The sequence below is a fragment of the Thalia democratica genome, chromosome 4, assembly GCF_965202585.1.
Source record: "Thalia democratica chromosome 4, ktThaDemo2.hap1.1, whole genome shotgun sequence".
Lineage (NCBI taxonomy): Eukaryota > Metazoa > Chordata > Thaliacea > Salpida > Salpidae > Thalia > Thalia democratica.
The window spans coordinates 41085361-41099963 of record NC_139168.1 but is presented as its reverse complement, the minus strand read 5'-3'; the positions used below and the strand labels follow the sequence as shown (position 1 = coordinate 41099963).

Here is a 14603-nt window from a genome sequence, read left to right as displayed (position 1 = left end):
AGTTTTTTTCAGTTTGGCTAATCATCTAAAAACAAAAAAAAAAAAACCTTCATAAAATAATAGTGTAATTAAATCAACATTTCTTTATATAAATTTAAAGAATATAAATAAATATTAAATTTCTTGTAAAAATAAATATCATTAAGTTGTCACTTTTAAGTATCGTAAACAAGTATTATACAAACATGTAGAAAATTTTTTTACAAGGAGTTACATTTAAAAAAAAATTTTAGAGAACGTTATACTTGCAATTTTTCGCAGTTATTGATATCTTTTTTTCTTTTTGAATTAAGTTTTTAGCTTTATTTGAAAACTTCTTTTCAATAAATTTATACCTTAATCTCATGTCTCCTTCTTAGTCTATTCTTTTGATTTTATTATCTTTATATGATAACTTATAATTCTTTAGTAGTTTCATCAAATAATATTTAAAAGCTATCAATTTTTTCAGATCAATAATAGGCTTCCCATAATGTAACGTTGCATATTTATACACAATTTTTATGATATTAAATTTTGAAGAATATTAGTAGTTTGTCCCCTTTTTTCAGTTATTAGTTTTTACCTATTTGTCTTCAACAAGCAGTGCTTGCAACTAAGTTGATAGTCTGCTAAGAATTATACTTTAGTATGATGGTCCTGGTGGCTTTACCATGCAATCATTGGTATGTATGTCCTGGACAAGACGTTAAAAGGTATCCGTGGTGTGCAACTTCATAACCAAAAGGTTCTTTGTGCACCAAGTCCTAGGACCAAATATTTTGAGCTTTATTTTTTTGTCGTTCAATAAACTATAATAAAGTATGCTGTGTGAAACTCATTTTTATTTAATAACAAGAAATGACTATTGCCCAATAAAATTAGTTTACAAAATCTAATATAGTGTAAAAACACTTTATTAGTTGATTGTTGAATAAAAACACCAATAAAAAATAAGTTTGGTGTAAAAAAAAGTTTGTATTTAACAATAAAAATAATATACAAAATAGAAACACAACTACTGAAAAAAAGAATAATTCACTAAAATCAGCTGTGCTGCTTATTTGACTTGCACTAACTAACTATTTAAAGGTGTATTATTTTAAAGATATTTTAAAATTTAACAATTGTTTTACAGCTCTTAAATAAAAATAGTAAAATGAATTGTCAAAAACTTTTTAAGTCTGTATTTTCATTAACTAGACACTCATTAAAACTACCAGTTTCTACAGTAAGAGTACAATCATATAGCAACAAAATAGATGATGAATCTGCTCAGCTTGAACAAAGAATCCAAGTAAGAATTTTTTTTATGATTTACTAATAGATATAGAGAACTCCATTGTTATTTTATATTCTTTTATAAACAACTAATATTTTATTAAATATTTTGTGCAGATACTAACTTGTTTATTTTATTTGTTCTGTTAGATATATAATGCATTAAACGTATTTCTAAAACAGCAGAGAATAGCCAAAGTTGAATTTTTTCATTAGAAGTAAATACAGTTTATAGAATTTAGTGAAATAGAGATTTAATATTTTAAATCTAACCAGTTTTTTAAATAACTAGATCAAAATTTTTTAAAAGTTTTAGTCAAAATTTCTATTATTAATTTCATGTGGTTTTAAGTTAACAATTTGTTTTAAAGTTGTTAAGGCATGTAAAAAATCATATTTAAAAATAAGGTCATCAAGTTTTTATTAGATATTGATTATTTGTTTATTAATTATATAGATTTTAACACATGAAAAATTTGAAAGAAACATTCTAAACTTGTAGTTTAATTTTTTTAAAAGCTTGTAGATGCTGTGAAATTAAGCTTTCATTTTAAAAAACAAGTTTAACTTAACTTTAAGATTAAAGTTAAACAAAAGGTGTATATGGTTTCACATGGGCTAAAAAAGTATAAAAAGTGTAAAAATTTTTCTTCAAAAACAGCTAATAGATACTGTTTTAATTTTTTTTTAATTTTAACTAAAAAACCAGAAAATTTCAAAGTATATATACTTATAAAGTATCAGTTGGTTGATTTTTAACAATATTTAAAGGTTTTACTAGGTTGAGAATAAAAAAACAGAAGTTTTTTTTTCATGTTTCTTATGCTTTAGGCTAAATTAAAGTTTTTGAAAATTTTTGCAAAATGTCAGGTTTAGTCATTTCAAATAACTTAAAACTTCTCAATTATCAAAAAAAAAGAGAATGATTGTTTTTTTTGGTTAATTTTTAAATTGCAAATTTCTTTATAATTTTTTTTTTTTCAATTTAGGCAATTGTATCAAATAGTTTATGATATTAAAAATTAGATAGTGTTTATAAAAGATGAGTTTAATTATTTTTTTTTTAATATTCAATTAAGATTGATTTTAGACTGAAAAAACTACTGGTAAAACCAGTAATGTACTTTTGATGCATTCATGGAATATTTTCAAAAAAGTGAGTATTATATTAATCAGTGACAGGGGTGTCTTATAAAGTAAAAGTATCAGTGTTGCTGTAGTTAAAGCTGTTTTAAGATTAAGGGACCTAGCACTGTGAAAATAAAATATGTTTGTAGCACTTACATAACAATTCAAGTTTCAGAAACTTAAATTCTCAAAATATATTTCAGTTGCTATAGATCATTAAATAACTTAAATTAAAGAAATAGAAAAATTACTAAAAATACTAATTTTTTATAGGCTACACCATTACAGCTAAACTAATAGGCTACATTGTTTCTTCTAGTTATAAGCGCAACTGGACACAAAATTTTTTGAAGAACCCCTTTTTTTTTTGAAAAAAAAATTACTAGTTATACTCATTAAACTAAAAAACAAAATTTTTAAACATGTTTATATTTATAAATATTATTTTTAGTTTATAAATAAATTAAAGATATTAAATTGGACACAACATTTTTTGAAGAACCCCATTATTTTGAAAAAAAAATTTTTACTAGTTATACTCATTAAACAATAAACAAAATTTTTAAATATGTTTTTATTTATAAATCTTATTTTTAGTTTATAATTAAATTAGATATATTAAATTGAAAGCAGTTTAAAAACTGTTTTACTTTTTACTTTTTTTAATTATAAAGCCATCCATATTTCACTTAATCTCAAACTCAACATATAGCGTCATGCTAATTGGAATATCTTCTATAATTGAGGGATTTATAAGTTTGAATTTTTAAATTTTTAAGAATCTTTGCGTTTTTGACTGCTAGTTTTCAAGGGAAAATTTTTAAACGAATTGTTTTCCAAGTTCTAGTTGTTAGTCTACTGTGATATGTTTCATTAACCGACTCAAATACTTAAAGTATTGTATTCTATGTTTTAATGTTTAATAACATCATTTTTATATTATTAAAGCTTCTTTGTGCATGTCATTTGTTTGCAAAAAAACTAGTAATTAGTAAAGAATATTTTAATTATGCATGAGTTGCCACTCACTCAGAATAACTCTGGGTATAATAAACGTTTTGAAAATCTCAGGATGACCCACGACAACTCAGAATATTATGGTTTTCTTTTTTAATCATGCTAGCTCAGGATTTTTTTTTCTTTTTGTGAAAACTCAGGATAGCTTTCATTTCTTGAGTTTTTGATATATTTTAATTGAGATTTGCTTGATTGAGTCTCATTATTTTGTTATTTTATGAATAAAACAATTTGTTCAAAAACTTAATTTTATTTATATAAAAATCTGTAGTCTTGCTGCTAGCTCTTCACTACTCTTTCTATTCATTATTTTCAAATAGATTTTGTTTAAAATTGAACAGATTAAGCACATCAAAAAAGTAAACTTGGCACTTTCAGATAACATTATTTCAGATGTTAAATATTTGAAATTGTAGATGAAATATTATGCTTTAAAGAGAATTTTTTAGTTAGCCTTTGCAGATGCTTTTATATTTATAGTGTTTTTAAAAACTCTTAATGGATTTAGATTTTAAACGATGGATATTTGAAAACAGTATTTATTATTAGTTTAGTAAGCATCAATTGTAGATGCATATATAAGACTTTTCAACTGTAGCTTAATTAAAATATCATACAGTTGTACAAGTAATTTTAAAAGGAAAATGATAGCACACAACAATGAAATTTTAAACAAAAACAATAAAACCATAAAAGTAACACAAAAGATAGCTTTTCAATTTCTGCAAAGAAACCTACCCTTTAAACAACCAATGCCTAATTTTTGATATAATCCATAGAGCATCAATAAATCAACCAAACAGTTTGTGGGATTTACGGAAAACAGTTTTAAAGAAAGATGTAGGAATCACAAATCTTTATTTAACAACATTAGCAAAAGACATACAACAGAACTGGCAAACTATATTTTGGATTTAAAAGATAACAACAAAGACTATAAAATTAAATTGGAAATACTAAACAAAAAGAAATCAAAATTTTGTACTAAATTCGGCTGCAGACTTTTTAACTTAAAAAAAATCGAAGTTATAAACCAGACAAGACTATAACACTGAACCAGACAAGCAAAAAACAAAATATATGCATTCATTACCAAAAATTCTTTTTTAGCAAAATTAAACCTAATTTAATTTAAATCAAAGTAAAAATAAGTAGCAACACGAGCAGTCTAAAACATTTTTCTAATATAATCTTTCCTTTCCATACGTTACAAAATTTATTTATCTATTACTTAAACTTTTTAATATGCAAAAATTCTTAAACAATTAAAAAACTAAAAGCAGCGCATTTTTCAAACTTAACTTACTGCACAAAAACCTTCATTATTACTACTTCATAAAATTTTTGAATACTAAATTTCTACAAAACAAGTTTTATAAACTAAAGCTTTACTGAGGATTATATGAGATAGAAATATCTTACATATGAAACAGCTGTATAAAACTGTTGTTTATTATGTAATTAAATATAAGACTTTTCTTTTTATTATAAAGAATAACAACATAAAATTAAGTAGTTTGTACCAATGAAAAAGTTTTTTTTTAAGGATTTAAAAAACTTGAGATAACTCAGAATAGTTTCCGATCATTCGAGACAGTTTTTAGCCATTCAGTATAGGTTTTTTGACTCAAAAAGTGGCATGGCAACCATGTTTATCTAAATTTATAAAAATATAAAACTTTGTACTTGCAGTTAAATAAGGTTACTTATAAAAAATTGCTTTAGGAAGTACCACAAATGCTGAGTTTTTGTCAAACTTCTAAAAGATACCATCTTCATTTACTGTAAATTTTGAATGACTGCTTTTAAATTAAATAGTTAAATATTTTCAATACATCAGATATTTTTCCCCTAATAATATATATAGAAGTTGATAAAAATGCTTTAATTTATTAATTACTTATACAATAGTTTTATATATTTGTAGGAACAGTACGAGCAACATGTTTTGAAATTTAATGAAAGTCCAGAAAAAAAGAGAGCAAGGTTGTTATGGCAGAGCAGAAAACGTGGAATTGCTGAAAATTGCTTGTTGTTTGGTACTTTCAGTGAAAAGTATTTAGATACGTAAGTTTTAAATTAAAATTGTTTTTCAAATTTTTGTTGCTATTAGGAAGAAAAATTTAGTTTTATCTTTTAAATTACTTACTTAGCTACCAGTTGCATTTTATGATTGTTCAAAATTCATTTCTTATGACATGGTGAGCAATCAAAATAAAAAGTTTTAATACGAAAGCCACAAAGTAAGAATTCTTAAAAATATTTCACTATAAATTAATTTTCTCCTACTATTTTTATAAAATTGTTTTCTTGTTTTCAAACTTTCTCAGTCTAAACTTTATAGAATTTTAAACAATTCGTTAGAACTTTAACTGAGCAAATTAAAAAATTGAAAAGGCTTTAGAGAGCTTTAAAACAGACTGTCTAAATAAAATTAAACCTAGTAATGTTATTCAAAACTTTCGTCGTTTATTAAGACAATATCTATGAAAAGTAGTGTATCCAACTAGAATATTTTTTTAAATGTAAACTATCTAAATAATCTGTTTTTGTTAATAATGTCTTAATAAACTACGAAACTTTAATTAACTTTGTTGGTATATTTCAATTCGACAGCTTTTTTCAATGCTCTAAAACATTTGAAAAAGAAGATCAGTTACAATCTGGCTGAAGTATTATAATTTGTAACAATTTTTGATCTACCTTTTCACAGCTTTCAATACTTATTTAAAGAAAATACTAATTATTGTTAAATTTTTTTTGTCTTAAAATTTTTCTCTTTTTCAGACTTGTTTCAACAATTTTTTTAAATATTACAATGAACATTTCTTGAAAGTTTGAATTAATTTTCTTCAAAATAGTAAGAGAAGATAGATTTTTATTTGTTGTTAAAACTCTGAGAAACTGCCAAAAATAATGTCATACATTTATAGTGGATCCTTTTTATAAAGCCTACTATATCTCAAAAGTTATACAAAATTTTATACTTTCTAAAAAGCAACTTGTATTATATACAATAAGTTTTTAGTTATCTTTTATTAATATAGTTGAACTTTCAATGTTATTAACTAGTGGTTACTTTAAACATCTTTCTAATTAGGAGTAAACAAAAAAGTTTAAACTCATTGATTTATTTTAATTAGAACTTTTTCATCAAAGAATGATAAAACACTGTATTTCTTAATCGAATTTTTGCTTTTTAGAACAATTAAAACTTTTTGTTACAATTAATTTGAGCAATAAAAACAAACTGAACGTTTTTTTTTATAGTTATGTATTTCATAAATTTTTTTAAGTTTCCTAAGATAAAAAGGTATTGTGTATGTTTTCTTAGTTTTAAAGTTTTCCTTTTATTGTTTATGTTTTTTTAATAGACAAATTAATTATTTAAAAATTGTTTTAATATTCACATTGATAATAACTATTAAACGAAAATCCATGTAAAATTAAAATTGGTCGATTTTGTATTACAGTTATTTTCTAAACTATTTTTAGCAGATAGATTTTTATGAATTAGTCTTTTTTTACTTTTTAATTTGCTAACTTAAAGCTATCTAATTATAGGTAATTTGTGGTATGTGAAACCAAATGAAACAAGTAATACTTTGTAATGTTTATGTTCTAGTTACAGTGCTTTTACTTCAATACTACAAATTTTATTTCATTTATCTAGCTAACAGTTTGTTTAATGTTCAGGGTTGCCAAAAAACCTGGAATCCTGGAAAAACTTAAGTTTGACAATTTTGTATTATTGGCAAAAACTACTTGGAAACACCTGGAATTTTAATCGATTTTTACATGTAAAATAAGGAAATTCGATTAGATACAAAAAATCGATCATAAAGATTACATAGAAAAATTATACGAAAACACATAGTATCTTTTTTATGTTTTTATACTGTTTAAAATATATGTTTTAACTTAAGTTTAAATTTGTACTAAAAATGAACTAAAAAACATGTTTTTTAAAAACCTGGAAAAATCACGAAAAACCTTTGGCAACCTTGAATATTGTTTTATTTTCACTTTTCAAAGTTAGTTAAACAAATTAAATTTGATATTTAAAACTAATTTTCATTCATATATAGACTGAATGATGAGCAATTAGTTACGTATGATAGAATATTGAATGATTATTTGAATGAGTGGGATTTGTATTATTGGATGGTTGGAACTAAAGAAGTTCCAAAAGCATATCAAACTGATATAATGGACATGCTTATAAAACATGCGCAGTAAGTTTTTATATCTTGTATTTTGAATGAAACTAGTGTAATTGTAGATCAAGATATGTAGTTTTGTAACACTTTTTAAATCTTTTTATTAAGAAGAATATTTTATAACTTACTACATTTTTTTTAGCATTTTGGTTTGAAATACTTTCATATTTAAAAAAAAAAGCTATAAACTTATAAAAGTTTATAAAGCATAGAATATGAATTATTTCATACTTTTATTTTGATCGAGTACATATAAATATATCTAATCATAAGTTAGTTAAGCAAACACAATAAGTTAATTAAAATATATTATTAAAGTAAAAGGCTTAAATGATACTGTTTACAATCAAGTAAATATGTTTTATGTTTTTACATAGCTTTTAAATTTCATACTATCTTTCTAAATATTTTGAGTTTATATTTTGAATTCATCAATAATATTTAATAAATTTAAATATTTTTATTGTTTATTTTAAGGTTTCTTATGTTTTATTATTGCTTACTTATCTCACAAAAGTAAAGTATGAAAGTAATACTAACGTATTTATAAGTTTTACTTACTTAAAAGAAACTTTAAGAAAAAATTACAAAAAACAACTGTATGTAAAATATACTCTTTAATTTTAGAAATGAAGACAGAGAGAAGAGGTTTAAACAACCAGACTTGCCTGAAAAAATGATTAATTGTTAAGCTTTATAAAAAATAAAAAGTTAGATATAGTTTTTAAGCTTTAATAGAACAGTAAATTTTTATCTTGTATATAAGTAAAATGTTTCTTCAGTTTTAGTTTATGTTTTTTAAGTTAAATAACCTCTTTATTTACCAGTTAAAGTTTTATTATGTTTTTATATTTTAAAGAAATCACTTTGTTGATATTTAGATCAGTGGTGTTAGCGGTGTAAACCTGTGCACCCCAGTTATTTACAACCTATAATAAAAAGTACTACTTATTCATATGCACTATTGTTGTTTTTTAAGTTAAAAGAATAATAATTACAACTTTTTCATGTGATATTAATTTTAATTAAACATATTTTAACTTAATTAAAATTAATATCACATGAAAAAGTTGTGTTAGAGTTTTGTCACGCCTAATTGAAACTTTATTTAAACATACTTTGACTTAAATAAGGTTTCAATTAGGCGTGACAAAACTCTATTGAAACTTTTCTTAATATAATTGTTAAAACATAATCTAGTGGGCGCACAACTTAGTTTTTTTAGTGATCTACTGTGCACAGATTTTCTAGAAATTAGTATTGTAGAGTAATAAATAAAATCAAAGTTTAAATCATGCTTAAACATTGTTAAATCTAAAACTTTTTAAATAGATCTACACAAAACCATTTATTGGTAAAGAAAATTTAACAACTTAATTAAGTGTGTTACCTAAGTGGATATAGTTTTTAAAATTAATCATGTTTCAGAAACAGGTAAGTGATAAAAAGCGTTAACAACTAGACTGCCATGTACGACCATCCAAAACAATTTTTTGTGGCATTATGCGACCTGGTTTTGTCCTTATTAGGACTCCCTAAACAGATATATTCAAATTTAACGGCTGTTAAACTTTAATCTAGCGGAATCAAGAACATTAGCCCTGAACCATCCGTTTGTGGGTACAGTAAAAAATTTACACAACTAAATCGTTCACAACTCAACATCTAGTTAAGGGGTGGGAAAATTTTTTAAAAGGCAAACTAGATCTACAAGAAAAATAATTTGCGGGCAGTACTTATTCAAAAACAGTCCTAGCAGGCAGTTTAGTTTTTTAGAAATTTATTATTTGTACTGTACATACTAAAAAAATCATTACAATGAAATTATTACTTAATATTTGTTTTAAACACTACAGAGTTGTAAAAATCAAACTAAGAGCACTAATGAAAATATATTATACTTAAATACTTTACTGATATTCACAAGTTGAATTTAAAACTAAAATACACGTCGCAGGCAAAGTATTTTTGTTGGCGGGTCGTGCATTGCTAACCCAGACATTTAAATGTGGAATCACAGTTAATGTCTGTTTTATAAACTAACCAGTAGCAATATTTCGGAAGTCTTCAACAGAAAAGAGATGATTTATCATCATGCAATAAGCACTAGACTACACCGCACGACCATTAAAGACAATCTCACGCGACATTTTGCAACCTCTTTTGAGGTAGCCGAATTTTTGCTGGTAATGCTTAACTATTTCTACAGATTTAAAAGAAAGCTAAAAATAACGGAACAAGTAAACACAGCTTTTAAATTTTCTTAGACGAGTTGTCTTAATAAGTAAAGCTTTTCAAAGTAAGGAGTTAACATTCTTTTCAATGCGTATATATTGGCGTTTGTAAACGCATCACAAGTTGATAAAGCCCGGTGTGCTGTTAGGTTAGTTTTTAATACTATTGAATATGAGGAAGTTTTTGATTTCAAATCGAAATATTTTACCGAGTAAGTCAAAAAAATATCTAGGTTTTCAAACGACCATTTAATTATTTTTATGAACCTGCTCTAAGTAAGTAAAACAATCATCGTGAGGTCTTTCATAACAACTAGCTTGTCGAAATTGTTAGTCGTTTGTTTTTATAATCTTAAAAACTTTATTTTTACTTTTGCAGTGATATATAACAGTATCTTTGACTAATCACTTATCATAGTTATTAGTTTGTTAACAAATTGTATGATAATGTCACTATGTATTAATGACCATAAGTTCCTAGTAAGTAAAACCCGCATTATTTTTAAATTTTGTATTGTAAGGCACGCAGACCAGTTTAAGACCACAGCATTTAAGAGCATAAAATTCCCGTAATCACAGACCCTTTAGTTTTACACTGCTAGTTTAAAAAGATTATTTAACCGATACAGTAAACCACAGGTGACATTAAATTAATCTAATGACGGCAAATGTTAAATTAATAGCATTTTTTCTACCGTAGAGTTGGAAATATGTTCAAAACACTAAATATTAAGTGAAACGTTTATCTTTAATAAGTTCTAAATCATCAAAAAAGCTGAAATTTGTGATGGTTAAAAAAATTGCGACTAGTATAAAAATATTTGGTGGTTTCAATATTTTTATGTGTAATGGTTCAAAAAAATTTAACCATGTTTAAGAAAACTTGATAGCTAGTTATATTAAAAATTCTGTGCTAAAAAGTACTTATTATTAAATTTGTTATTAGGTTATGAAATCAAGGTTTATGTTATTTAAATTTTTTTTGAAAATACAACAAACTATAAGTCAGTGTTCTTTTTATTTTTATAAAATGATAAATTAGTTGATTCAAACTTAGCAAGTGTTATTATAAACATAACTTATAGTCGCTAAAAAACTTCTTATTAAGCAACTCTTTTATTTTGTTCTTGAAAAACTTTATGCATCTTAAATAAATGTTTACAGTTTAAACAACCTAGACAACTAAAAATATTCTTTTGATAGATGTAAATTTATGTCAATATTGTGAATACTAAACAAAGTTACCTTAAATTCATTAATATAAAAATATTTATCATTTTTATTGCTAGTTTTTTGTGCATATGATGGACCTGGGCACCAAAACCTAGGCCACTTAAACAGAAAGACACATAACAAAATAAATCAAAAATAAGAATAACATGAAAAGTTCATTTTTAAAACAAAAACATATTTTCATATAATACATATAAAATTTAATTATATTAACATAAAAAGCAAAACTTTTAACCACAAACTTATGCCTATTTAAATGCATTGACTAACAAAAAAAACCTAAAGCTTTAAGCACATTAACAATAGACAGGCCAGATAAATAATCATTAAACATATTGAAAAAGGACTCATCAAAGGAAAGGCGCCGCTATCAAAATTGAACTATGGACTAATCTAAATCTCAAAATCAAATAAAAAGTTGAAAAAAATTACATATTAATTTTACTAGAACACATTTTATTTTAATCAAACTTTTTTAACTTGTCAAAACTGTTTAACTTTTTTACAAAAAACTAATTCATTTGGAAGTTTTTTCCATATTTTAACTGACCAATAAAAAAATAAATTATGCCAAGCCTCATTATTGAAATGATGTTTGCATGTATTTTTTTCTATTACCTCTCAGTAAGTAATTAGTTCTATAAGGTTTAAAAATTGACTGTATATTAATTGTAGTTTAACCATTAACTAGTTTAAAAAGTAATGAGGTCGAATTCAAGTCTCCTGTATTCTAAAAATTTAATATTAAGTTTTGTTAGTCTATCAAGGTAATCGTATAAAAATATTGCAGCGGTTTAAGATCAATCTAATATATTTTCTTTGAATATATTCTTAACATCTTTTTTTAAGTATGGAGATCAGATTAGTGTGTTATATTCCAACTTAAGACGAATGTATATGAGAAACAACTTTTTAATGATGTTTATATCCGTAAACTTAAAGCTCTTTAAACTTTGAAAATGTGTACTTGATGCAATTCGGTAAAGGTAATTAATATGGTGGTTCCATTTTAAATTTTCAGTATCAAAAACTCCAAGATCTTTAAAACTTTAGTTGAAGATAAGTTTGTATTGTTTAGTTTTAAGTAAAAAGTAGAGATAGTAGTGTTTTTAGAATATTTATAACTTAAAATCAAATCCTGGACAAGACGTTAAATGGTATCCGTGGTGTGCGACTTGCACCAGGTCCAAGGACCAAATATTTTGAGCGTCTTTTTTTTGTTGTTCAATAAACTATAATATTTACTAGGGCCTAAGTTTAATTTTCTTTCCTTTAGCCAATTGTGAATTTTATTTCAGGAATTCTGTAAAATTGTGCTCGATTGGCTAAATTTTTTTGCGTCATCTGCGAAGAGGTTAATGTTGCTGCGAACATCAACTTCTGAAGCTAGATCATTTATGTAAGTAATAAATAGTAGTGGGCCAATAACTCCTTCTTGAGGGACTCCACTAAGAATAAGTAAAAAACCTGAAAATGTGTTATTGATTACTACTTTTTGAGTTTTATCGTTTAGAAACTCTTTGAACCAACTAACTAGACTGCTATGAATTTTCTATTGCGATAATGTTTTAATTAATTTAATATGAGAGACAGAGTCAAAAGCTTTTTTGATATCTGAATAAATTACTTTAGTTGACTTATTGTTTAAAAAAGACACCAACCAAGATTGTAAGAAATCTAATAATTGAAAACAGGATGCTTGGTTACGGAGAAAACCAAATTGTTTAGGTGAAATAAGGTTACTTAAAAAAAGATGATCAAGTGTTTTATAGAATTTATAAATTCAAACGTTCTGCAAAAGCATTTGTCAAAGAAATTGGTCTGTAATTTAAAGGGTTGTATTTTCTACCTTTTTTGTATATTGGTATCACATATGAACTTTCCATTGTTTAGTACAAAAGATGTAGACAAAGAACAATTAAAGATTAGTTTTATTGGAAAAAATATAGAATAAATAGTACGTTTAATAAAAAACGGAGAAATAATATCTGGTGTTCTTGTTATTTTATTTTTTAAATTATTGACAGATTTAATTATTTCATCATCGCTTATAAAAGTTTTTGCATTTCTAGACAGTCTATATTTAATAAGTTCTAAATTTATGTTTTCGTCTTTAAAAAATGCTTTTTGAAAGGCCTTTAAAAAATAAAAAGCTTTATCAAAATCAGATACTATTGGTGCGTTGTTTTCATCATGCAATACAGAAAAAGCAGGTGCTACCATAAGCTTAGATTTTACATAGCTGTGAATTTTTGATGCATTTATGTTCCGGAAAATCTATTTTCATGTTCCATTGTAAACATTTAACTGCTTTTTAAAAATCATTTGAATTTTTTTTGTATTTTTGTATCATCTGCTTACCTGATTTACACTGTTTATAGAGTTTTAGTTTTTCTCTCAACACTATTTTATATTAATGTTTTATATTTTCTGATTTTCTGTGATGTTTAGTTAAAGGCACAAACTGTTTGATTGAAAAGTTTATTGTTTTTATGAATTTGTCAAAAAATTCTTGTAAGTTTTTTTGCTTATTAAATTTTATTACTGTTATTGTTTATGTAAACAGCAAATCGGGAAGCATAAATCTATTCATAAAAAGTAATTTAAAACTAAAAAATCAAAAAGGTTTTAAAATTGAGATTATTAGTAACTTAGTTGTAGGTTATTTATTAAATTTTTTTTTTTGATTTTTATTAACAATTTTTGTTGAGAACAAATAATCTTAAAATAAAAAGCTTATTCAAAAAATATCATTAATAACCTAATTTGTGTTTTTTATTCGTTTTCAACAAATTTAGCTTTAGTTTGAACACATATTTATTAAATGTGTTAATATCAAGATTTTTTAGTACTTACTCTATATGTTGACCAATTAAAAATATGGTTTTATTAAAATCAATCATTGTAACAATTTACAGGACTTGAAAAAAATGTTGTTTAGTTTTTCTACAGTTTTTTTTCGAGTTTTTATCTTTTTTTTATAGGTTTTAATGTTAATAATGTTAATAATGTTTTAATGTTAATAATAGATCAAATACTTAATGTTATATCCGACAGTCGGATTAGGTTAATGGTTAACAATAGATAAAATACTTAATTTTATATCCGACAGTCGGATTTAATGTTAAGTATTTTATCTATTATTAACCATTTACCTATAAAAATCTATAGCAATTACTTTTATTTTTAATGTACACATGTATATAGTATATATACCTACTTATATATACCTACTATATACCTACTTTAGCTTCTATTCTTTCTTACAGTATTTATTTTTTTAAAGAGCTCCGTTGAAGTGTGTTAATCCGTTAACACACAGAAACATGTGTTAGTGTAATAAAAGAATGATACTGTATAATTTGTTATTATTAAATTTTTTCGATACAATTTTTTTTAAATGTCTAAACTTACTCTATGACGTATTTCTAATCTGCAGAATTGTCAGTATATTTTTGTGTAGTTCATTTAGTTTATTATTTCTGTTGCTGTTTGTCATTACTGTGTTAAT

General features: G+C 24.3%; 1 protein-coding gene across 1 annotated transcript; it reads left to right on the top strand.

Annotated features, from left to right (window-relative positions):
• Positions 1 to 1121: 1121 nt before the first annotated feature.
• Positions 1122 to 8578, top strand: LOC145834558 (succinate dehydrogenase assembly factor 2, mitochondrial-like). Its single transcript, XM_082942011.1, has 4 exons — positions 1122 to 1276; positions 5333 to 5472; positions 7494 to 7640; positions 8253 to 8578. The coding sequence occupies exons 1-4, from the start codon at positions 1139 to 1141 to the stop codon at positions 8314 to 8316; spliced, it is 489 nt and encodes a 162-aa protein (XP_082798137.1). The 5' UTR covers positions 1122 to 1138; the 3' UTR covers positions 8317 to 8578.
• Positions 8579 to 14603: the final 6025 nt, after the last annotated feature.